The sequence below is a fragment of the Neohortaea acidophila genome, assembly GCF_010093505.1.
Source record: "Neohortaea acidophila strain CBS 113389 unplaced genomic scaffold BDY17scaffold_9, whole genome shotgun sequence".
NCBI classification, from domain to species: Eukaryota; Fungi; Ascomycota; class Dothideomycetes; order Mycosphaerellales; family Teratosphaeriaceae; genus Neohortaea; species Neohortaea acidophila.
The window spans coordinates 428,727-448,718 of NW_022985518.1; the positions used below are offsets into that span (position 1 = coordinate 428,727).

A 19,992-nucleotide genomic window follows, 5' to 3' on the forward strand; every position below is an offset into this window, starting at 1 on the left:
AGCCGGGGGATGCGAAAAGATGTCATTGTTTGGAGGAGGGATCCGAGGAGGGGACTCTTTGTTTGTTTGGTGATGTATGTACTTGGATTGGGCGATAGATACCCGCAGCCTTGGTTGAATCTAATGAAATGTCGATATAGGATAAACATCGATGGATTCGCAGAAGATCCTCCATCCCTTGCCCTATGGAAGAGGCGATATATCGATCAGCATGAAATGGGAATTCCACCATCATCCTAAAAATTACTCGGGATGGAGAGCCGTAGGATTGGGTAACGTCCTTGCGCACAGACCCTTCGCTCCTTCCCTGGCGTCGACGTACCGGCGTTTCGTTTCGTTTCATCATCCCTCCCTGCCTGCCGTTTCATCCATCCACACCCGCCCGTTGATCTGCCACACTCGCCTCGGATTGAAAGGAGTGAATAGTTTGAAGCGAATCTCAGTAGCTGCGCAAACGCGGCGCGTGACATTCGCGGGCTATTGGGCAAACGCTGCTGCATGCTTACGATGCGGGTTGTGGTGGTGGGGATGATTTGATCGGATCTCGGGTTCTGGCGAGTGGAACGCTTGACGAACCGGGACGTTTGGTGGCGAGCTTGAAACTCGAAAGGCCTGGGGAGTGGACCTCTCTTTCACTCTCTCGCGCGCGTTCCTCGTTTCGCCTTTTTTCCCTTGGCTCCTCCACCTTCCCGCCTGGCCACCTTCTCTTGCCTTCTCTTGCCTTGCTTCTCTTTCCCATTCTACCTGTTTGCTCTTTCTTCACTTACTTTTTTACTTGATTGAGAGTGTGGCTTTCGATTTCGAGAGAGAGCCCTATTTCTACTACACTTTCTTGAGTCCGAGTCCGACGACGAAGCTGTGCTTCTTGTGTGAGCTGTGCTCGCTCGACTGTTCTCCCCTGTTTGTTGCCTTGCTCACGGCCGTCTCGACTTTCTCCCTTCTCCCACGGGACGACGACACCTTCTCCGGCTGGTTCCAGGAGTGTTCGCCTCACGTACCTCACACACTCCCGACTACGCCCCACAACGGCTTCAACCCTTCCCATTCAGCAGCACACCGAGTGGCATGGCACACAACCCGGCACTGACTCTCAGTCTTCACCTACAATAGCGCCTTCCACCCCTCTCCACCCTCCGACCAATGCGAGCCCCGGTAAATATGCGGGACCGACGATATACAAACCTTTCCACCTCCTCCACCTTCTCCACCGACTCAGACGTGTCCGGTGGCTCTCGCGCCAGCCTGAATGAGAAGCGTGTCTTCAGCCCTTCACCGACGGGTTCACCACTGCTGGACTCGGAGACAAAGGAACACCCTATCCGGCCAGCCCGACGAACCTCCACCCTACTCCTCTTCCTCACCATCATCGCCGTCCTCGCCTTGAAGTTTGTCCTTGTTTCTTACCTCTTGAGATTACTCGGCATCTCTTTCTCTACTCCACATTCCTGGTCTCTGGGAACACCCTTTGCTGGCGATCGCGACTTGCTCGACCAGCCTTCTGCTGTCAAGGTACTGGACGGTCTGGGTCAGCCGAAGTGGACCGTGCATATCCCGCACGACTACAGCTTTCCGCTACAGAGTCAGCATGCGCAACAGATATGCAGACAGAGCGAAACGTTGCGAGATGAACTTTCCATGCGATCCCGAATGATGCCGGTGAAGGATTGGCGGCGGAAGGGCGGCTACTACGTCTCCGATGCCACATATCTCGATGTCGACGCTGCGGAAGAACTGAGCGGCCAGCCTCGATTCAACAGTGAATCCGATGAAAACGTGTGCGAATCGAGTCTGACCTTTGCATTGGACACTCAAGACACCAGTTTCGGGAAGAGTCTCCTCATGCTATGGCTCAGCTACGGCCTGGCCAAGAAAGAAGGCCGGGCGTTCTTCATCGATGACACGAGATGGCTGTACGGTCGCTACACTTCGTTCTTCCTTCCTCTACCCTCCACAAACTGCACACCGCCTCCTCCGCGGCAGATTGTGCCCTGCCCGCACAATGCCAAACACCTTCTGGTCTCTTCAGCCACGATTCCATGGACGTTTGGCGCCGTTTTCGAACGAGAATACCTTCAAAGCTGGAAATCCGGGTTAGAAAAAAGCAGACAGGTGTATGGCCTTCTCCGGACCGGATACGAGGACCTTTTCCATTTGACCGACGAGCATGCTACTTTCGCCGCCTTACGAACCGCAGCGCTGAAAGGGGACGCTGAAAAGCAGGACGCCTCGACGATTGGCGTGCATCTCCGCCGCGGCGATCTGCATCCCTTCGAATACCAGTTCAGTCAGGATTATCTACCACTCGAGCGCTACGGTGCTGCAGCCCGCAAGCTGCGCGCACACTGTGATAGCGCGCAAGACGCATCCCCAGCTCTTCCCTTCCTCCTCGCCTCAGATGACCCCGACATTTTCGAATCGGCGGAGCTCCAGCAAAGCGCTCACCCCTTCGCCGTGCAAAAGACGCAGGAGCGCATCCAGCTCGCGAGCAAAGCTACCCTCGACCTCTCTGCGCCAACGGAAGACATCATACAGCCGAATTCCGGCTACACGAAACACGTCGACGAGAACTCGGGCTGGGAAGGCGGCTTCTACAGCGCGCTCTTCTACTCAATAGGAGGAGGCAACCGCGCGTCGTCAAGTTCCGTCGCCGACGATACCCTGTTCTCCGCACCGGCGATGCAGATGCGCGAACTGGTGGGCCGAGCGTACCTGCTCGATCTTGCGGTGTTGGGGACAGCGAGCGATGGCATCGTCTGCGCGAGTAGTTCTGCTACGTGCAGAGTGTTGGGCGTGATGATGGGGTGGGATGCTGTGGCGCAGGGCCGATGGGTGAATGTCGACGACAATCGCGCGTGGTCTTGGGATGGTCGGAGATGAGGGTGTGCTTTTTACTTATGTTTACTACCTTGCATTGGGAGCGAGCGAGGATTGCATGTTAGCGACGAAGGTTGTTGTCAGCTTTGTGTTATGGGATTGTGCATAGCGAAGGTGGGAGCATGATGCGGACTGTAGAGCCGTGGAATACGTTCAACACAAACAACAGTTCATTCATGGTTCGGGATTCCTGCAGCATGCATGCATGCAGCTCTCCAGCGGTGTGACGCCCATGTGTACCCCACACTTTCAGCACGCGAGTGCGAAGTGGGGCGGCGCGGAAACAAAGGCGCGCTGTACACGTAACGTTTGATGGAACATCAAGTCCCTTTCGTCCTTGTCTTTGATGATGGGACAGTCCTGTCTCCAGTAAGGGCATGAATCGTAGAGTCTCCTCGGGACTTACGCAGCTCTCAATGTGGCAAGGATGCATGCTTTCTAACACCCTCCCCGCCATTCAGCAAAGACTCTCGCAAAGAACCTCGGCCGCGGGCGCCAGCACTCACAAACCTTTCCCGGTTAGGCAGTCTCGTCGCCCCACGATGAACGGCACGTTACCCGGGCGGCCAGGGCCCCCAAACCCACGCCACGCTTCGTGATTAATCCCGGCCCCGAGGGCGTGCTTGCCGCTGCTGGGCGATCGATGTCATTTGGTTCTCGCGCGGCATTGGGAAACTTCTTCCTTCCTCACTCGTACTCATCTGCACTCTGCATTCTGCGTTCTGTCACTTGCATTCTCGAAGGTTACATTCGCCGGCGTTCTTGTGCAGGCCTGTCGAGGATCCTTCGTTGCGAATGGATTTGTGATCCAGCGGCCACAGCACCTTCCCCCTCCACCTGGACAGGAGGGCAAGCGCGCGAGAAGCAACGCGACCATGGCCTCCTCGCCCCGCTCCATCTCGTCCGACGAAAAAACGAAAGAAGAAGAAGTCATCCTCGAAGCGCAAGCAGACCCCTCAATCGACTCCCCACCCACCACCAAAGATGGCTCCTCCCCCGACCCCGCCCCTCCAACAGCAGAACTCGACGGCGGCCTGCGCGCCTGGTTCCAAGTCGTCGGCTCCTGCCTCGTCTTCGCCAACCTGTGGGGCTTCACCTTCGCTTTCGGCAGCTTCCAATCGTACTTCGAGCTGCATCTGCTGCGCTCCGAGTCGGCGTCGAGTATTGCGTGGATTGGCACTACGCAGGTCTTTCTGCTCATTTTCGGCGGCGTGTTGACGGGCCCGTTTTTTGATTTGGGGTATTATCGTGGGATGCTGCTGGCTGGAGCGGCGATTGAGACGATCGGTGTGTTCATGACGAGTCTGTGTCATGAGTGGTATCAGTTTTTCCTTGCGCAGGGCGTGTTGATGGGGTTGGGCTGTGCGTTGCTTTATATTCCGGGCATGGCACTCGTTGGTCGCGCGTTCAAGAAGAATCGTGCGATTGCACTCGCCGTTACGACCTGTGGCGCACCGACGGGCGGTATCATATACACCGTCATCTTCCAGCAACTCATCCCTCGCGTGGGCTTCGGGTGGACGGTGCGGATCATGGGATTCGTGATGCTGGGTAAGATCATCTCCAACGAGAACCTGTTCAGCTGCCTCGAGATCAATCGCAACGATCGATGCCTAGGACCTTGCTGCCAGCGCGATTGATCAGAGCACTGGCCCGATTCTACCCAACACCCCTGAAGTCAGACAAAACCACTTGCTAACCCTTGAACCTCAGGCATGTACACTCTCGCCATCCCACTGTGTCTCTTCCGCGTCACAAATGTCGGTAACCTGTCATCAGGAACGAAGCGGAAACTCCTGGACCTGCGCGCCTTCCGCGACCTCCCCTTCTGCTGGTACACGTTTGCAAACTTCCTCGTCTTTACAGGCTACATGATCCCCTTCAACTTCATGGCAGCCTTTGGCGAAACGAGCATCAACCTCACGCAATCCGTCTCCCTCACAGTCATCATCGCAGCCCAAGCGAGCTCCATCGGCGGCCGCCTGATAGCAGGCTGGACCGCGCGCCGCATCGGCGTCATGGTCCCGTGGATCACCTGCGCCTTGACGGCCGGCATCCTCTGCATAGCGTGGATCGGCGCACGCAGCAAATCCTCCTTCTTCGCCGTCGCCTCCCTCTACGGCTGCTTTTCCGGCGCTCTCATCCCCCTACCCCCCAGCGTGTTCCCCGTCGTCTGCCCCGATCCAAAAGTTTTCGGGGCGCGCCTGGGCATGGCGCAGGGCATTTCGGCTTTTGCGTCGCTGATTGGGAGTCCGATTGGAGGCGCGTTGATTACGAGGGCGAAAGACGGGAGGGAGAATTTCTTGGGGCTGCAATTGTTTTCCGGCGCGGCGGAGATTGCGGGCGGGTGTCTTTTGTTGGGGCTTTGGGTGTTGCTGGTCAAGCGGGGGAGGGGCGGCGGGACGAAGTGGATATGATAGATTTCAAAGTCACTTCTACGACGAACAACGCATTGCCTTCTGCTGCGTTGCTTCTGGCTGCGTGGGTGCTGCTTACTACCATGCCACTGCTATGCCGTGACCCTGACCCCGACTCCCGGGTCCGGGGTTAACGTTACCTAGCGTGGCGCTGGATTGGAGTCGAGAGTTCAGCCGCGCACGCTTATACCGCTGACCAAGCCTCATTTCAGGCATCGGTGTGACATCCGACCAGGCTGGGGCAACAGTACCGCGGCATGTGGAGTCCCGGGAAGTAGTCATCGTAAAGGATGTAAATAGTTGCTTTGGATGTAACGATGGGGTGGTGGCGATGTAACGGGGAGGGTATGGATAAGAAGACTCGATGGGAAATGTATTTGGAGGAGAGGGTACTGCGTCGTTTCTCTTGCTCACTTGCCTCGACAGAATTCCCGAGCTGAAAGACAGAAGACAGAAGACATGGCAGCAGCTTGTGTACGTTCGGCCTGCCCTCTCCACAACAACACCAACGCCCTCATCTAACCACGTGAACAGTGTGCAGCGCTCGCAGCAGCGGGAAGCGTGCTCCTCCCCAACACATCCGCCTACAACCAAACCCAAGCCTCCTACTGGTCCCTGCAAGAATCCTCCCTCTCGCCCTCGTGCTTCGCGCAGCCGCAGACAGCGCAGCAAGCGGCCAACCTCATCACCATCCTCACCTCGCACCAGGCATGCAGCACCACCGACTTTGCAATCAAATGCCAAACCCACGCTCCCGCGGCGGGGTTCGCGAATATCGCTGGTGGAGTGACGATCGATATTACCGGCCTCAACTCCATCTCTGTTAGTGAGGACCACTCTATCGCGTATGTCGGCGCGGGGAACAGCTGGCTCGACGTCTACGCCTACCTCGACCCGTACAATAAATCCGTTGCCGGAGGCCGGAATGGCGCGGTGGGAGTCGGCGGGCTGACGATTGGTGGCGGTATTTCCTACTTCTCCCCCCAAGTCGGGTGGACGTGCGACACGGTGCAGAACTTCGAGGTCGTGCTTGCATCCGGCGAACTCGTGAACGCCAACGCCACCTCGAACCCCGACCTGTACCGCGCGCTGAAAGGCGGCAAGAACAATTTCGGGCTCGTGACGCGCTTCGACTTCGCCACCGTCGACATCACGCGCATCCTCGGCGGGAACCTGGTGAACGACATTGCCGATCGCGCCGCCGTGTTCGCGGCCTTTGCCGACTTCACCACCGCGCCGGACTACGATGTCCACGCCAGCTGGGTGCTGTCGACCATCTTCAACGCCACGTCGAAGGCCTGGACGCTCCTCAACGTCCCCGTGTACACGCTCCCCGACACCAGGCCGCTGGTGTACGAGCAGCTGTACGCCGTGCCCAACATCAGCGACAACCTAGCGCTGACGGAACTGCACGTCCTCGCCAACCAGACAGCCACCCCGCCGCTGAACTGGGGCATGGGAACGGCGACATACGGCGTCTCGACGGCCTTCCTGAACGAGATATTCGACATTGTAAACGCCACCATCTACGACTTCAACCTGCCCGGAGGCGTAGCGTGGAGCATCGCCTTCGAGCCTCTGCCCACCGTTTTTCTTGCCCCTGGCGCGGGGAAGAACGTTCTCGGCACGACGCCTGCCGATGGGAATCAGATGATCTTCCTAACGTCGCCATTCTGGACGGACTCGAGCGCGGATGCGGAGGTACATGCAAAGACGGAGGAGATTCTGACAAAGGTGAATGCGGCGGCGGAGAAGGCAGGCTTGCTGCGGCAATTCGAGTATGCGAATTACGCCGACTACAGTCAGCAGCCTTTCGAAGGGTATGGGCAGTCGAATCTGGAGTTTTTGCTGCAGACGTCGAAGCAGTACGATCCCAACGGCATGTTTCAGAAACGCGTACCTGGGGGGTTCAAGCTGCCGGGGGGACAATGGTGGTGAGTGTCGTTTCTTTGATCGACATGAGTATCGTAGTCCTCGTGGCGGACTGCTGGGAAATATACATTGATAAAAATACATCGGCAAGAAAAGAAGACATACCATACCGCCCGCCCCTATTCTACAATCTCCAATTCACCCTTGCGTTCGCGAGCAAAGACATCCTTCCAGTCTTCCCAAAGTCGAAGCAGCTCGGTGGTGTACTGCTCGTGAACGGAGTCCACGTACGCCGGATCCGGGTTCTTCGATTGCAGGATCGGGATAGGGCGGCCGACTACCACGTCAATGGCACGACGATACGGCATGATACCCACGTCGTAATTGAATACACCTGCCAGACTGTCAGCTGAAGCCCATATCGCAAGATTATTGACGGAACTCACCTCTCGCATGGAACAACGGCACGGTAAAACCCATGAGCTTCTTAATCAGCATCTGCCCCTTATGCACATACGGATGCTGATTCGTATCCAATTGGTCATACAAATCATTCTCCCCAAACGCCAACACCGGCACCAGATCCGCGCCCGTGCGAATCGCCAGCTTGACGAACCCCTTCCGCCGTTTGAGCACGAGTTTGAGCGTTTTCGGCTTCGCGTCGAGGCTTTCACGCGCCCCGCCGATGACGATGGTAATGGCGCGGCCCATACCTTCACCGTTAGGCCCGCCTTTGCTGAGGATGTTTTCGCAGCTTTCGCGCGACACCGATGCAAGGCCCATGCGCAGGGCGTAGTCGCGGTACAGCGGGACGCGAAAGTTGGCATCAAGGGTGAGCAGGCTGTTGGTGATGCCTGGGAAGAGCTGGCTGAAGCCGAGGGCTTCTGTGGCAAAAGCCGCGAATGCGCCGTGCGATATGATGCCGTGCGGGTGGTAGCCGAAGATGTACTTGCGGGTTGGCTCGAGCTGCTGGCTGCGGTGCAGGCGAGCAGGGAAGTAAGAGCCGAAAAGCGACCAGATTTTGGAGTTGCGGAACCACTCGGAGCGGTGAGAGAGTTTGCCGTCGATGGCGGCGCGCGACATGAGGACGTAGAGAAGATAGGGGACGAGGATGGGCCAGAGAAGGGGAATGGTGCAGAGAAGGAAAAAGATGGCCAGACCACCGGCAATAGAGAGGGTGTGCAAGAGGACGAGGAGAGTTTGAAGGCGTCTCTGTAGTGGAACATTCATTGGGGCCCAGCGGATGGCGCTGCGACCCCAGCCGGCGCCTGCTTGTCGCCCGGAGACCAGCTCGCTGTTTGTCCGCTGGCGTTTCCCTCGGCCATTGCCGCTGGATTCGTCTCCTCGTTGGGCGAGGGAGAGATAGTACCCATCACCCGGCTTGAGCGACGCCAGATTTTCGCCGGATTTGTTGTAGACGTTCTCATAGATGAGATCGCCGGTCTTCGAATCGGGTTCGAGCGGTTCTACAGCGGGTTGGATGAAGTTGTGCTCTGGCGAGACTAGCCTCTGCAGCTCGTCTTTCATGTTTGTGCCATTCAGCTTGCTCGACGGGGTGCGTCTGTGACTTGTTCTCTTTCCTGTCGGACTCCGAGGAGTGTCGTCTTCTCCGACTCCATCAAAAGCCTCGGGGGTGCGTGTGCCATCACTGTTCGGGTGGCTGCCATTGACGCCATGCTTCAGGGCTTCCGCGTAGCTGTCTCTGCTGCTCTTCTCTTCGAGTCGGCCTTTTGGGTGGCGTAGGGTGGGACTTTGCGCGCGGGTGGACGAGGCAGGGCTGGGGCTTGCGCTCTCCGCCTCATCAATGATCTCGCCGAGGGGTCGTGTTCCACTGCCATTGCGCATGTGCTTTGTTGGGGGAGGCGTCTCCTTGACGATGCTTTCATCAATTTGCTCGGCCTCGGCGTCGGCCTCGCTCTCCTCGGCGGAGGTGAAGTGATAGCTGTCTCGGAGGCTCTTTCCATTCGGGCCATCCTCGACCAAGGCATCCGCGTAGCTCTTCTGCGATACCCCGTTCTCCCGTCTCTCGACCGGGTCGGCGAGCTCGCCTTTGTAGGCCATGGCGGGATCAGTTCGGCCGGAATTCATGCGTATGGGACTGAAGCGAGGAATGCGGGAAGGGCGGACTGGGCTCATCGGTGGGGTGTGGCGGTGGTGATGATGATGCTGCGATGCATGCTTTTCGAAATGAGGGACAATGATACACGGATGGATTGGGTGGGAGGGAGTACAGGGTTGGGATGGCAGGAAACCTCAACTTTCCTGTTCATAGAGCTTCGTTGCAGGTGGAATGACGACAGGCGACAGTCAGCGGAGGTCCGAGCTTCTGTTGAAAGCGGAAGTCGCGGTTTTGCTGCTTTTTGGCATGTGACACCGACAAATCTTGTGTTCTTCCTTCTTCTGCGCTGTGTTGAGTTTCATCACGACTGCCGGACGGTCGGTTCGCTGATAGATTCAGCCAGCACATACATGTGAAGGATGACTCGACTGGTTCCGCCATCCCTTCTCGGCGGCGCATCGGCGGCAGAAACACCCAAAGGTCAGGGCTGAGATCATACAGAAGAACCACGATGCCGAAATCAGTCAACCCCTTGCTTTTACGGAGGAGCACCTCTTCTCCCATATCTCCTAATAAGCGCACGAAAAGCGCTCCAAAGGACGAGGACACCGCGCAACCACTAGACGACACAGGCCGAACGCCATCTCTCGCTCCCTCTGGCGTAGCTCAGGACGCGCGGACTCTCATCCGCCACGTTCACACGCAGATGTGGGCGGACATCCCTGACCGGGCGGCGGGAATGGGCAGCGAGCGCATCAGCGAGATTCTGCGCTTCCGTCGCGCTCTCCCGAAGATTGTTAGCGTGGTGCATCTTCATGCGCTCAGCGTGAGCACGACGGAATCAGAGCGGGAGCTCGCGAGACTCGTCGCCATGGGCCAAGTGCGGAAAGTCGTCATTCCTGGCCGTGGCAAGGGCGGGGCGGCTGTTGGTGAAGGGGTGATTTTGGTGGCAGAGTGGAAGAAGAGTGTGAATGAGTGCGGTCAGCTTTCTGATGAACTGAAAGAAAAATACCTCCGTCTCATGGACGAGCACCCCACCTCTGCCGCTGTGCCGACGTCTTCCATGTCGGATGCAGAGGTGAGAGATCTGGTGACCGCAGGCTACTTTACATCTCCAGCTGCTCTGGTATCCGCTGGTCTGAGCAATCTCTTCGCATCTCCGGGCAGCTCATCACTCAGTGGGCTGCCGCTTTCCGGCACTCGCGCGGCAACTGGCACGCTGGCCGCAATTGGAGGCCAAGGCGCGGTTCACGAGAGCGGTGGGGGCGGGAGTACGCTCGCCACCCGAGACAACCGCATGCCTCTCAACAAATCACGACAGATGACGTTCAGCTTGCCAGGGACGGGGGCATATCTCAAACTCCTGATTGCCGCTCGGCAGCATCTACTCTTCCTTCTGAAACAGACATCGCCCCGCTTCCGAGAGGCGACGATGGAGTTTCTGAAGGAAAAGTGGGATGGCAATGTTCCCAACGACGCTACGAGCCGGGCAAAGAGAGCGAGAGGCGAGTGGACTGGGGTGTTACCGGGCAAGACGAAGAAGTGGAAGGAGTTCTACGGACTCGAGTTTGAGTGGGTGTTGGCGGAATGCGTAGGCTCCGGGCTGGTGGAGTGTTTCGAAACGGGCAGCGTTGGGCTGGGTGTAAGAGGCATTTGAGAGTGGACCTTTCCCTCTAGGCAGCTACTTAATTTCCCATGTCTTCTGTCCTTTTGTAATAGCTGTGTGTTGAAGTTGCAGTGAAAGGACTGATCAATAGGTGAAGTGCCCAAGGTCCGTGCGCCTCTCGCGTAAATTGCCTCGCGTCTTCCAACCTCACACGCGTTGCCTCCAGATGTTCGACATCTCTTTCAAACTGCCGATCCGTTAAAATGGCGATACAAAACGGCGACAGCGATGGTGCCCTGCTTTCCAAACCCTCCGACCAAGAATATCCCTCCCTCAATCGCATACCCGCCAACTACAACCCGCTCACAAACTACAACCTCCCCAAAAACCGGCACTACACCCAACAATATGCAGACATGTACTTCGCCCGCCTGGCGCAGCTCAAGCCCGCCGTCGAGCAAGTCGCCGCAGAAGCCTGGCAGGACTTTGAGATCGCGGGCGAGCGAGCACGCAGAGTCGACCGCGTGCTGGACGTGCGGCAAGGCGAGCTGTGCTGGGTGATTGGCACGTGCTACATGGAGATGCCGCTCAAGCCGAACGTGCTGGATGATATTGGCAAGGAGCATTGGATTGCGGCGCCGCCTGCGAGGCAGAAGTACACGGAGGGCGGGGAGGGGGATCAAGTTATGTTGGAGGATGAGAGTGGGCGGTTGAGATTGACGGGTGGTGCGCTGAGGAGTGTGTTGCTGGTTACCGGGGCGATTGTGGCTGTCATTGGGACGGAGAACAAGGATGGAGATTTCGAAGTGCTGGATGTGCGGGTGGCGGATCTGCCTCGACAGCCTCCGCGGTGGGAGAGAGATGATGGCGACACGGCAGTGCGGGGAAAGAGTGTCTCGAAACCGAGACCGAGCGGTGGCAAGGTGGCCATCGTGTCTGGACTCAGCTTCAGCGGCGATGTAGGCGACACACTACCTCTCGAGCTGCTCTCAGAATGGCTGCTTGGAGAGTCCGCAGGGCCAGACGACCAACAAGACACCTCCACCATTTCCCGCCTCATCATCGCCGGCAACTCCATCGCCCACGGCTGCCCCATTCCATCACGAGAAGAAGTCGCCGCCGCAGCGTTAAAAAGCCGCGGCCAGAAGAAATACGGCTACGACAGCGCCTCCTACAACGCCGCCCCGACCGCACGCTTCGACACCTGGCTCGCAAACCTCCTTCCCTCAATTCCCATCACCCTCCTGCCAGGTGAATCCGACCCGACCGCCACCTCGCTCCCACAACAAGCTATCCACGCCGCCATGTTCCCCCACTCGCGCGCCTACATGCAACCGCCCGCAGTCGACCACAGCTCCACCGAGCAGGAGCGAAGCTGGTTCACCAGCACGACGAACCCCACCGAATTCGACCTGCAGGGCTGGCGCTTCCTCACGATTGGCGGGCAGACGCTCAACGACGTCTACAAATACCTTTCCACCAACGATCGGCTGGAGATGATGGAGGCTATGCTCCGCTGGCGCCTGACGGCTCCCACTGCCCCCGATACCCTTACCTGCTATCCGTTTCAGGACGGCGATGCTTTTGTGCTGAAGGAGTGTCCGCACGTGTACGTTGCGGGCTGCCAGCCGAAGTTTGAGACGGGCGTGATTGAGGGGCCTCAGGGGCAGATGGTGCGGTTGTTGGCTGTGCCGAGTTTCCGCGAGACGGGCGAGGTGGTCGTGGTGGATCTGGAGTCCTTGGGGGTGGAGGTTGTCAAATTTGAGGTCTGGGAGGGTGGGTGAGGCGGATGGAGTGTGAGGTGGCGTCAGATGGCGAGCACGCCCAACATTGTTGAGTCTCTGCATGACGAACATTGTACAGACTTGTAAAAATAGGGCCTTGTGAAAGCTCGGCTCGGCTCAAAGAGGAGACTCCGTGAGAGCGATCCACAAACATCAAACGTACTCCACCCCTTCATCTGCACACTCCCTCCCTCCCTGAGCCCCCTCAACCCCTCTCCCTCCCCTCCTCCAACCGCCCATACACATCCTCCATCTCCAACAGCATCGCGCGATCCTTCGCCAGCGCCTCCTCCTGCTTCCCAATCTTCTCGCGGAGCAGCTGCATAATCGCCTTCTCGCGCCCACGGATGTACATGTCTTCGGCGGCCTTTTCGCGTCGGTTCCAGCCGTCGGCGGAGCGCTGGCCGCCGGGACGTAGGGAGCCGGTGTCGCCTTCTGCGCTTTTGGAGGGGGTGTGGGTGAAGTCCGAAGGGGGGGTATTGGTTTTGTCAAAGGGGGTGGGAGACGTGGATGGCGTTGAAGGAGGCGGCGGGTGGTGCGGGGAGCGTTCATCGTTGCTGCTTCGTATGAGCCAAGTTGCAAGCGGGTGAGGGGGTGGAAGTTGTGTCGCCCGCGTTCTGTACGTCCTTGTAGCTTGTGTCGAGTGGTACGAAACCCCGCATGTGACCAGGCATGGGTAATTCATGAAGCAGCGGGGTCGTCGTAGGAGGTGCTTTCCGCTTTGGGGCGTGTATCAGAGTACCCGCCAATCACGTGGAACGATGGCCAGGCTGAATCGGCGGGAGGGTTGCTGAGAAGCCTTACAAGGCACTCGATACCAGAGGCAGCACTTCTCACCGAGCCTCTCCAGCTTTGCCCTCCAACACCCTCTTCGTCCCCTCCACAATCAACGGATGCTCAGCCGCATGGATCCTCTCCTCCAGCTCCTTCAGACTCGCGCAACCCTCAATCTCCACCTCGCGCTGCACAATCGGCTCCCCCATATCCACCTGCGCAATCACATAGTGCACCATGACACCCGTCTTCTTCCTCTTGCCCTGCTGAAACTCCTCCCAAGCGCGCTCAATGCAGTGTGCGCCCACCAAATCGCCGTGCAGAGAGGGATGCAGATTGATGATCGGGACGTTTGGATGCAGCAGAGGAGTGAGGAAAGCGGTGGTGACGATGCGCATGAAGCCGGCGCAGACCACTATATCGGGCTTGTCGGCCAGGACGATATTGGCCAAGTCTGCATCGTAGGCTCTCCGCGCTTCGTCGAAGGTGGGATTGGGCGAGGTGTCGGGGTGTTTCTTCTTGTAGGGCACGATGCCGTGGTATATGGTCGGGATATTGGCGTCTGCGGCGCGTTTCAGACCGTAGGCGTCTTTTCTGTCGGATATGACTCGAATGATGTTGGCATGAGGGAGGGCGGGGGTGTTGCAGCTGTCGATGAGGGCCTGTAGATTGGTGCCGGAGCCTGAGATTAGGACGGTGATCTTGGACAAGGGACGCCCATCCTGTGCCGTCGCCATGGGGGGTAATGAGCACCAGGGTCTGGCAGTGATGTCGCTGGAAGTGCCGTGACGAAAGCCAATGTGCACCTTCCCCAAACTTTTTCCAGCACTTGAGCTGGCTTAGCTAAGGCAACCCCACACATGCACCCATCCAGTCGGCGACTGCCGGGCTTGGGTCGTACCTGCATCTTCATATGACGCTTAGACTGTACCAAACTTAAAAATCGAACATCAGTGACCTCAGCGTGTTGTTGCACGACTCGTTCATTCCGTATGACAGCATTATTCTGTAATCGGTCTGGGCTGTCCTCACTCCACTCAACTCCTCATTCCTCACATACCTGATTCTTCTTACGAAACTCGTTTAACAGTAACACACACAATACACACAACACATCATGTCTGGTCTTCTTCGCCCTCGAAACCTTGCCATCGGTGCCGGTGTTGCTGGAGGCTTGGTTCTCTTTGCTCAATCTCGAACAGGACAAAACTTCGATCCAATCCGGTAAGCATCGTCCAAGATACCAACAAGAGATCGACTTTGTTGCTCACACTGTCGGTGACTGACAACAGTAGCAATCCCCCCAACACCCTGGGCGTCCAGAACATCAACGCCCGCTTCTCCAAAGCCGGCGGAACGGAGAAGGGCACGCCGGCCGTCGCTTCCACCCTAGGCTCGGCGGACAAGGAGGACACGGCGCATTACCACGAGAACAACGTTGCCAGCGGGAAGTCGAGCAGCAGATCTGACAGCAAGTTGAGCAACAAGTCCGAGAAGAAGTCGGGGAGCTTGCCGGGAAAACCTCCGGGCAAAGGGCAAGAGCAGAAGGGCGCCGAGGACGCCGATGCCAACGCGGCGGATCGTAAGGGACAAACCGGCAGAGAAGGCAGCCATGGGAACGGTAAGTTCCCCTTGCTCTTCATCGGCCATTTGCAGATTGCGGTACACAAGCTGACTTCCACTTCCATCCACAGTAAGAGAAGTCGGCATTTCTCAAGCTGGCTAGCAGCCTGGAACGGATCATCTCCCTCACTCCTCCCTGGACCGGCGGGAGCATTTCGACAAAGCCGTTGGCGGGCATGTGCAGTCAAACGCCCCTGTGGAGAAGGAGAAGAGGGGGAAACTCAGTCATCTTCATGCGGCGGAGTTGGAAAAGCATGCATAGAGGGGTGGAATCCGTGGATTTGTCCTGATTGGCAGCCGGCGTATTCCTAGACGGTGGAGCGGATACATTTGATCTGTCGGTGGTATCGGCCCTTTGAGGTCGTCGTACCCGCCCTATGAATTGAGCTCCTGATGCACGTGATATCTTCAATTCTTTCGCTGTTTACCACGTAAAAGGTGACCCGCCAACGCCTTGCTAAAACTGAGTTCGACCTTTCACGAGCTTCACTTTTCTGGCGCATCGGGTAATCGTTCGACAGCATACCTAATATCACACGGACTGTTAGCATTATCCTGCCCCAAAGATCCAGCCGCACAACATACCCTCCTCTCTTCACGCTAATAATCGGCACACCAGGCACCTTGCGCACCCTCCTCTTCAAATCCCGATCGTTCGTCGCCACAATATACACCCGCTGCTTCATCACGCGATCCACAATGCAATCATCGGCATACGTGCCCTTGTGATCGCACTGCAAGCGCTCCCACCTCTCGTCGCGCGCAATCTGCAGCGCAATGCGGTACTTCGGGCCCAGCTTCTCCAATTCCGCCATGACGCACGAGGTGATGATGGGGTTGCATGTGGCGTACAGCGTGTCCATGAGCGTGGGCAGGAGGGGGAGTTTGTGGTGGACGGTGTGGGAGAGGAAGTTGGTGTCGAGGAGGATTTGGTAGGGGGGTTGGAGGGCGGTGTTGTGTTTGAAGAACATGCCGGAGGGGACTTGGGGACTGTAGAACTCGGGGGGTTAGTGGTGGTGTGGGTGTGTTGAGAGTGGGTGCCATGCGTACACTTCGCGAATGAGCTCGTCTCGTTTCTTCTTCGCCTGCTTCTCGGCGCTGTCCTTGTCGATGTTCTTTTTTAGTCGTGCATCACGCTGTCCGATCACGCGCTTAACTGCCGCGAACTTGCGCGTGCGCTTCTGTACTCCCATCGTCGCAGGCTGTGGAGGGGGTGGTGGAGGTGAGGTGAGCGTGGTCAGTGACGAGGAAAAGTAAAATAAATTTGACGAGCAACCCGCCTCCCACTTTGATTAATCAGCCCGCCATCAGCGATTAAGCTTACCCGTAGCTTGAGATCGTCCCGCAAGTGGCGCGTGGCCGAGAGACGTCAAAATGTTTTGTCCCGCGAACTTCATCTCGTCCACCACCACATCCATCAATGATTCACGCCTCACGAGCACCCCGGCGGTTGCCTCGCATCGTCGCACCATACGCTCGCACTCTTCTCCACCCATCGCGAAGACGATATGCCTCCATCACGGACGTCGCCAACCTCCCGAAGCCTGGAACTCACCTCCACGGCTTCACTCTTCAGCGAACCAAGCACGTTCCCGAGCTAGAGTTGTCCGCTCTACACTTCAAGCATGACAAGACCGGCGCCGACTACCTCCATGTAGCGCGTCAGGACGACAATAATGTCTTTAGTATCGGTTTCAAGACGAATCCTCCGGATGCGACTGGCGTGCCGCATATCCTGGAGCATGTCACTTTGTGCGGGAGTGAGAAGTGAGCTACCAATTCTTAAATCTCGCCTTTCTTTCCCTAGTACTGACGGATAACCTAGATATCCCGTTCGCGATCCTTTCTTCAAGATGCTGCCACGGTCCCTCCAAAACTTCATGAACGCATTTACCAGCGCCGATTATACCATGTACCCTTTCGCCACGACGAACGCGCAGGACTTCAAGAACCTGATGGGTGTATACCTTGATGCAACATTACACCCGCTGCTGAAGCCGGCGGACTTTGTCCAAGAGGGGTGGCGAGTTGGACCGGAGAACCCACTGGTTGAGTCGCAAGACGCTCAAGACTTGGTATTCAAGGGTGTGGTGTACAACGAGATGAAGGGCCAGATGTCCGATGCCACCTACTTGTTCTACATCCGCTTCATGGAACACGTGTTTCCATCACTCAACAACAGTGGTGGAGACCCGGCGAAAATGACGGCTCTGACGTACGACCAGCTCAAGACTTTCCACCAGGAGCATTACCATCCAAGTAATAGCAAGATCATCACATACGGCGACCAGCCCGTCGAGAATCATTTGCAGATGCTTGGCGCGACATTGGATCAATTCGGCGAGAGTGAGCCTGATAGCGACATCAAGCTGCCAGTTGACCTGTCCAATGGACCGAACATGGTGACCATCGCGGGACCTATCGACCCCCTTACACCCCCCAGCGCACAATACAAAACAAGCCGAACCTGGATGATGGGTGACCCCACGGACATCTTGGAGTCTTTCGGTCTCCAAATCGCGACTAGCCTTTTGATGGACGGATACGGCTCGCCGTTATACCGCGCTCTCATCGAATCCGGCCTCGGGACGGACTTTACGCCAAACACCGGGTACGACAATTCCGCCCGTCGCGCCATCTTCTCCGTCGGCCTGAACGGTGTCACGGAGGAGAATGTTCCAAAGGTTCACGAAGCGATCACGGCGGCGCTGCAAGAGGTCATTGCGAAAGGGTTCGTGAAGCAAAAGGTTGATGGAGTACTGCACCAGCTAGAACTCGGCCTCAAACACAAGACAGCGGCATTCGGGCTGAACCTTGTGCAAAGGCTGAAGCCTGGCTGGTTCAACGGCGTCGACCCATTCGACGCTTTGGCCTGGAACAGCATAGTGGAGGGCTTCAAGGCCGAGTATGCCAAAGGTGGATATCTCGAGAAGCTGCTAGGCAAGTACCTGGCAAACGACAACACGCTATCCTTCACCATGGTTCCTAGCCCCACGTATGGAGCAGAACTTGCTGCCGAGGAAGCGGAGAGGCTGGAAAGGAAGATCACGGAGACGGTGAGCCAATTCAAGACTAAAGAGGAGGCCCATGAGCATCTTCGAATGAGAGAGCTGGAGCTTCTGCACGAGCAGGAATCGGGCAGATCGGAGTCGTTGGACAGTCTGCCCACCTTGCACGTGGCCGACATTCCGCGCGAACAGAGGAAAGTCGAGCTGCGCTTTGGCGAGAGTCAGAATGGCACAAAGGTCCAATGGAGGGAGACTGCAACAAACGGAATCACATATTTCCGCGCCTTGTCGCTGTTCAAAGACCTCCCAGACGAACTTCGCATGCTGGTTCCGTTGTTCTGCGACAGCCTGATGCGCATTGGGACCAAGGACAAAAGCATGGAGGAGCTGGAAGACTTGATCAAACTTCGAACGGGAGGGATACATCTCGGCTACCACGCTTCCACTTCGCCCCGCGATACCCAGACGGCCGAAGAAGGGTTGATGTTCTCGGGCCACGCTCTGGACCGCAATGTGGGAGCCATGTACGACCTCATCAGCCGGATACTAACGGAGACGGACTTTGACAGCCCGAAAGCACAAAAGATGATTCGACAGCTGCTCCAGTCCAGCGCCAGTGGTGCAGTCGACACCATAGCTAGTGGTGGACATGGGTATGCGAGGAACTACGCAGCAGCTGGTCTCACGCCGAGAGGCAAAATGGCGGAGCAGACTCAAGGCTTGACGCAAGTCGGGCTCATCACATCTTTGGCCGTTGCGGAGGAAAACGAACAAGCCATGATCGAATTAATCCACAAGCTGAAGATGATCCAAGCACTTGCAGTCGCAAATCTGAAGCTAGGAAGTCGAGTCGCTCTCACCTGCAGCCCCGACGTCTCCAGCAACAACGAACAAGAACTCGCCAAATTCCTCACAACCACCACCTCCACCAACCTAACCGGCAACCTATCCGCAAACAACCCCCCACTCCAAACCAACCTCCAATACCCCCCGGGCGTGCAAACCTTCTTCAACTTCCCCTACCAAGTGTCCTACTCCGCGCTCACACTCCCCACAGGCCCCTACACAGACCGCAGCACCGCCTCCTTCGCCATCCTCGCCCAGCTCCTCACGCACAGACACCTGCACCACGAAATCCGCGAAAAGGGCGGCGCATACGGCGGCGGCGCCTTCAGCGCAGGCAACAACGGCTTCTTCGGCATGTACAGCTACCGCGACCCGAACCCGGAGAACACGCTGCGCATCATGCGCGACGCGGGCCGCTGGGCGGCGGAGCGCGAATGGAGCGAGCGCGAACTGGAAGAGGCGAAGCTGAGCGTTTTCCAGAGCGTGGATGCGCCTAGGGGCGTGAGTGAGGAGGGGGCGACGCGCTTTTTGAGCGGGATTGATGAGGCGATGGAGCAGGAGCGGCGGGAGTGGTTGTTGGATGTGGATCGCGGGCAGGTGAGGGAGGCGGCGGAGACGTTGGCGGGGCAGATGGGCGAGGCGAGTGTGGTGTTGCTTGGGGAGAGGAAAACGTTTGTTAGTGAGGAGCGGGGATGGGTGGTTAGGGATTTGGGCATTGCGGAGAAGCAGGCGGCGATCAATGAGGAGGAGGTGCTTGAGAGTGCTGCTGCTTGAGAGGAGTGTTACTTCGCGCGTGCTTGGACGATACCCAACTCTTGAAATTGAAACATGCAAGAACGCATCGACTCATTCGAACTCGCGACCTGCCCAAAAGACTCATTCGAACTCGCGACCTGCCAAAAAGACGCATTCGAACTCGGGGCCTGCCAAAAATTCACAAAAAAACAAACTCCTTTTCAGGAGAGAAAGCAAGGCGAGACTCGTAGGACCCCAACAGGTTTGCATTTTTTGGCCTCTGACCAACAGATCATTTGATACTGCTGATCGTTGGTTAGAAGTGATGCGGAAACAATTCAATATAGAGAGAGAAGAGGTTGCGACGAGGTTCCGCCGAGCTGCTAAGTTGTTG

General features: G+C 57.3%; 10 protein-coding genes across 10 annotated transcripts; 7 read left to right on the plus strand and 3 right to left on the minus strand.

The window, feature by feature from the left end:
• The first annotated feature begins 652 nt into the window (after positions 1-652).
• BDY17DRAFT_302016 (uncharacterized protein) lies at positions 653-3,178 on the plus strand. Its single transcript, XM_033734343.1, has one exon. It carries the CDS (start codon positions 1,141-1,143, stop codon positions 2,875-2,877), a length of 1,737 nt encoding a protein of 578 aa, XP_033587129.1. The 5' UTR covers positions 653-1,140; the 3' UTR covers positions 2,878-3,178.
• Positions 3,179-3,749: 571 nt separating this feature from the next.
• On the plus strand, positions 3,750-5,291 carry BDY17DRAFT_326451 (MFS transporter, MCP family, solute carrier family 16, member 10; the record flags this gene model as incomplete). The annotated part of the gene is made up of 2 exons (XM_033737516.1): positions 3,750-4,425; positions 4,588-5,291. 2 exons carry the CDS (start codon positions 3,750-3,752, stop codon positions 5,289-5,291), a joined length of 1,380 nt encoding a protein of 459 aa, XP_033587130.1.
• Positions 5,292-5,750: 459 nt separating this feature from the next.
• Positions 5,751-7,229, plus strand: BDY17DRAFT_326452 (uncharacterized protein; the record flags this gene model as incomplete). The annotated part of the gene is made up of 2 exons (XM_033737517.1): positions 5,751-5,765; positions 5,826-7,229. 2 exons carry the CDS (start codon positions 5,751-5,753, stop codon positions 7,227-7,229), a joined length of 1,419 nt encoding a protein of 472 aa, XP_033587131.1.
• A 113-nt stretch (positions 7,230-7,342) lies between these two features.
• BDY17DRAFT_255578 (diacylglycerol acyltransferase-domain-containing protein) lies at positions 7,343-8,690 on the minus strand (the record flags this gene model as incomplete). The annotated part of the gene is made up of 2 exons (XM_033731540.1): positions 7,343-7,557; positions 7,610-8,690. 2 exons carry the CDS (start codon positions 8,688-8,690, stop codon positions 7,343-7,345), a joined length of 1,296 nt encoding a protein of 431 aa, XP_033587132.1.
• An 853-nt stretch (positions 8,691-9,543) lies between these two features.
• On the plus strand, positions 9,544-11,055 carry BDY17DRAFT_302018 (serine-threonine protein kinase 19). The gene has a single exon (XM_033734344.1). It carries the CDS (start codon positions 9,734-9,736, stop codon positions 10,877-10,879), a length of 1,146 nt encoding a protein of 381 aa, XP_033587133.1. The 5' UTR covers positions 9,544-9,733; the 3' UTR covers positions 10,880-11,055.
• Positions 11,056-12,820, plus strand: BDY17DRAFT_302019 (DNA polymerase delta subunit 2). The gene has a single exon (XM_033734345.1). It carries the CDS (start codon positions 11,092-11,094, stop codon positions 12,610-12,612), a length of 1,521 nt encoding a protein of 506 aa, XP_033587134.1. The 5' UTR covers positions 11,056-11,091; the 3' UTR covers positions 12,613-12,820.
• A 625-nt stretch (positions 12,821-13,445) lies between these two features.
• On the minus strand, positions 13,446-14,123 carry BDY17DRAFT_312442 (formyl transferase; the record flags this gene model as incomplete). Its single annotated transcript, XM_033735622.1, has 1 exon — positions 13,446-14,123. The coding sequence occupies one exon, from the start codon at positions 14,121-14,123 to the stop codon at positions 13,446-13,448; it is 678 nt and encodes a 225-aa protein (XP_033587135.1).
• Positions 14,124-14,503: 380 nt separating this feature from the next.
• BDY17DRAFT_312443 (uncharacterized protein) lies at positions 14,504-15,083 on the plus strand (the record flags this gene model as incomplete). Its single annotated transcript, XM_033735623.1, has 3 exons — positions 14,504-14,610; positions 14,682-15,007; positions 15,043-15,083. The coding sequence occupies 3 exons, from the start codon at positions 14,504-14,506 to the stop codon at positions 15,081-15,083; spliced, it is 474 nt and encodes a 157-aa protein (XP_033587136.1).
• Positions 15,084-15,495: 412 nt separating this feature from the next.
• BDY17DRAFT_318235 (rRNA-processing protein FCF1) lies at positions 15,496-16,202 on the minus strand (the record flags this gene model as incomplete). Its single annotated transcript, XM_033736172.1, has 3 exons — positions 15,496-15,535; positions 15,595-15,999; positions 16,060-16,202. 3 exons carry the CDS (start codon positions 16,200-16,202, stop codon positions 15,496-15,498), a joined length of 588 nt encoding a protein of 195 aa, XP_033587137.1.
• An 89-nt stretch (positions 16,203-16,291) lies between these two features.
• On the plus strand, positions 16,292-19,789 carry BDY17DRAFT_348124 (peptidase M16C associated-domain-containing protein). Its single transcript, XM_033738139.1, has 2 exons — positions 16,292-16,776; positions 16,835-19,789. The coding sequence occupies exons 1-2, from the start codon at positions 16,430-16,432 to the stop codon at positions 19,635-19,637; spliced, it is 3,150 nt and encodes a 1,049-aa protein (XP_033587138.1). The 5' UTR covers positions 16,292-16,429; the 3' UTR covers positions 19,638-19,789.
• The last annotated feature ends 203 nt before the right edge of the window (positions 19,790-19,992 follow it).

Bases quoted from the DNA above. Each gene is read 5' to 3' on its own strand.
- BDY17DRAFT_302016 (XM_033734343.1), top strand. From the start codon at position 1,141: ATGCGAGCCCCGGTAAATATGCGGGACCGACGATATACAAACCTTTCC.
- BDY17DRAFT_348124 (XM_033738139.1), top strand. From the start codon at position 16,430: ATGATTCACGCCTCACGAGCACCCCGGCGGTTGCCTCGCATCGTCGCA. The intron at 16,777-16,834 runs GTGAGCTACCAA...CGGATAACCTAG, and splicing joins ACTTTGTGCGGGAGTGAGAA to ATATCCCGTTCGCGATCCTT.
- BDY17DRAFT_302019 (XM_033734345.1), top strand. From the start codon at position 11,092: ATGGCGATACAAAACGGCGACAGCGATGGTGCCCTGCTTTCCAAACCC.
- BDY17DRAFT_302018 (XM_033734344.1), top strand. From the start codon at position 9,734: ATGCCGAAATCAGTCAACCCCTTGCTTTTACGGAGGAGCACCTCTTCT.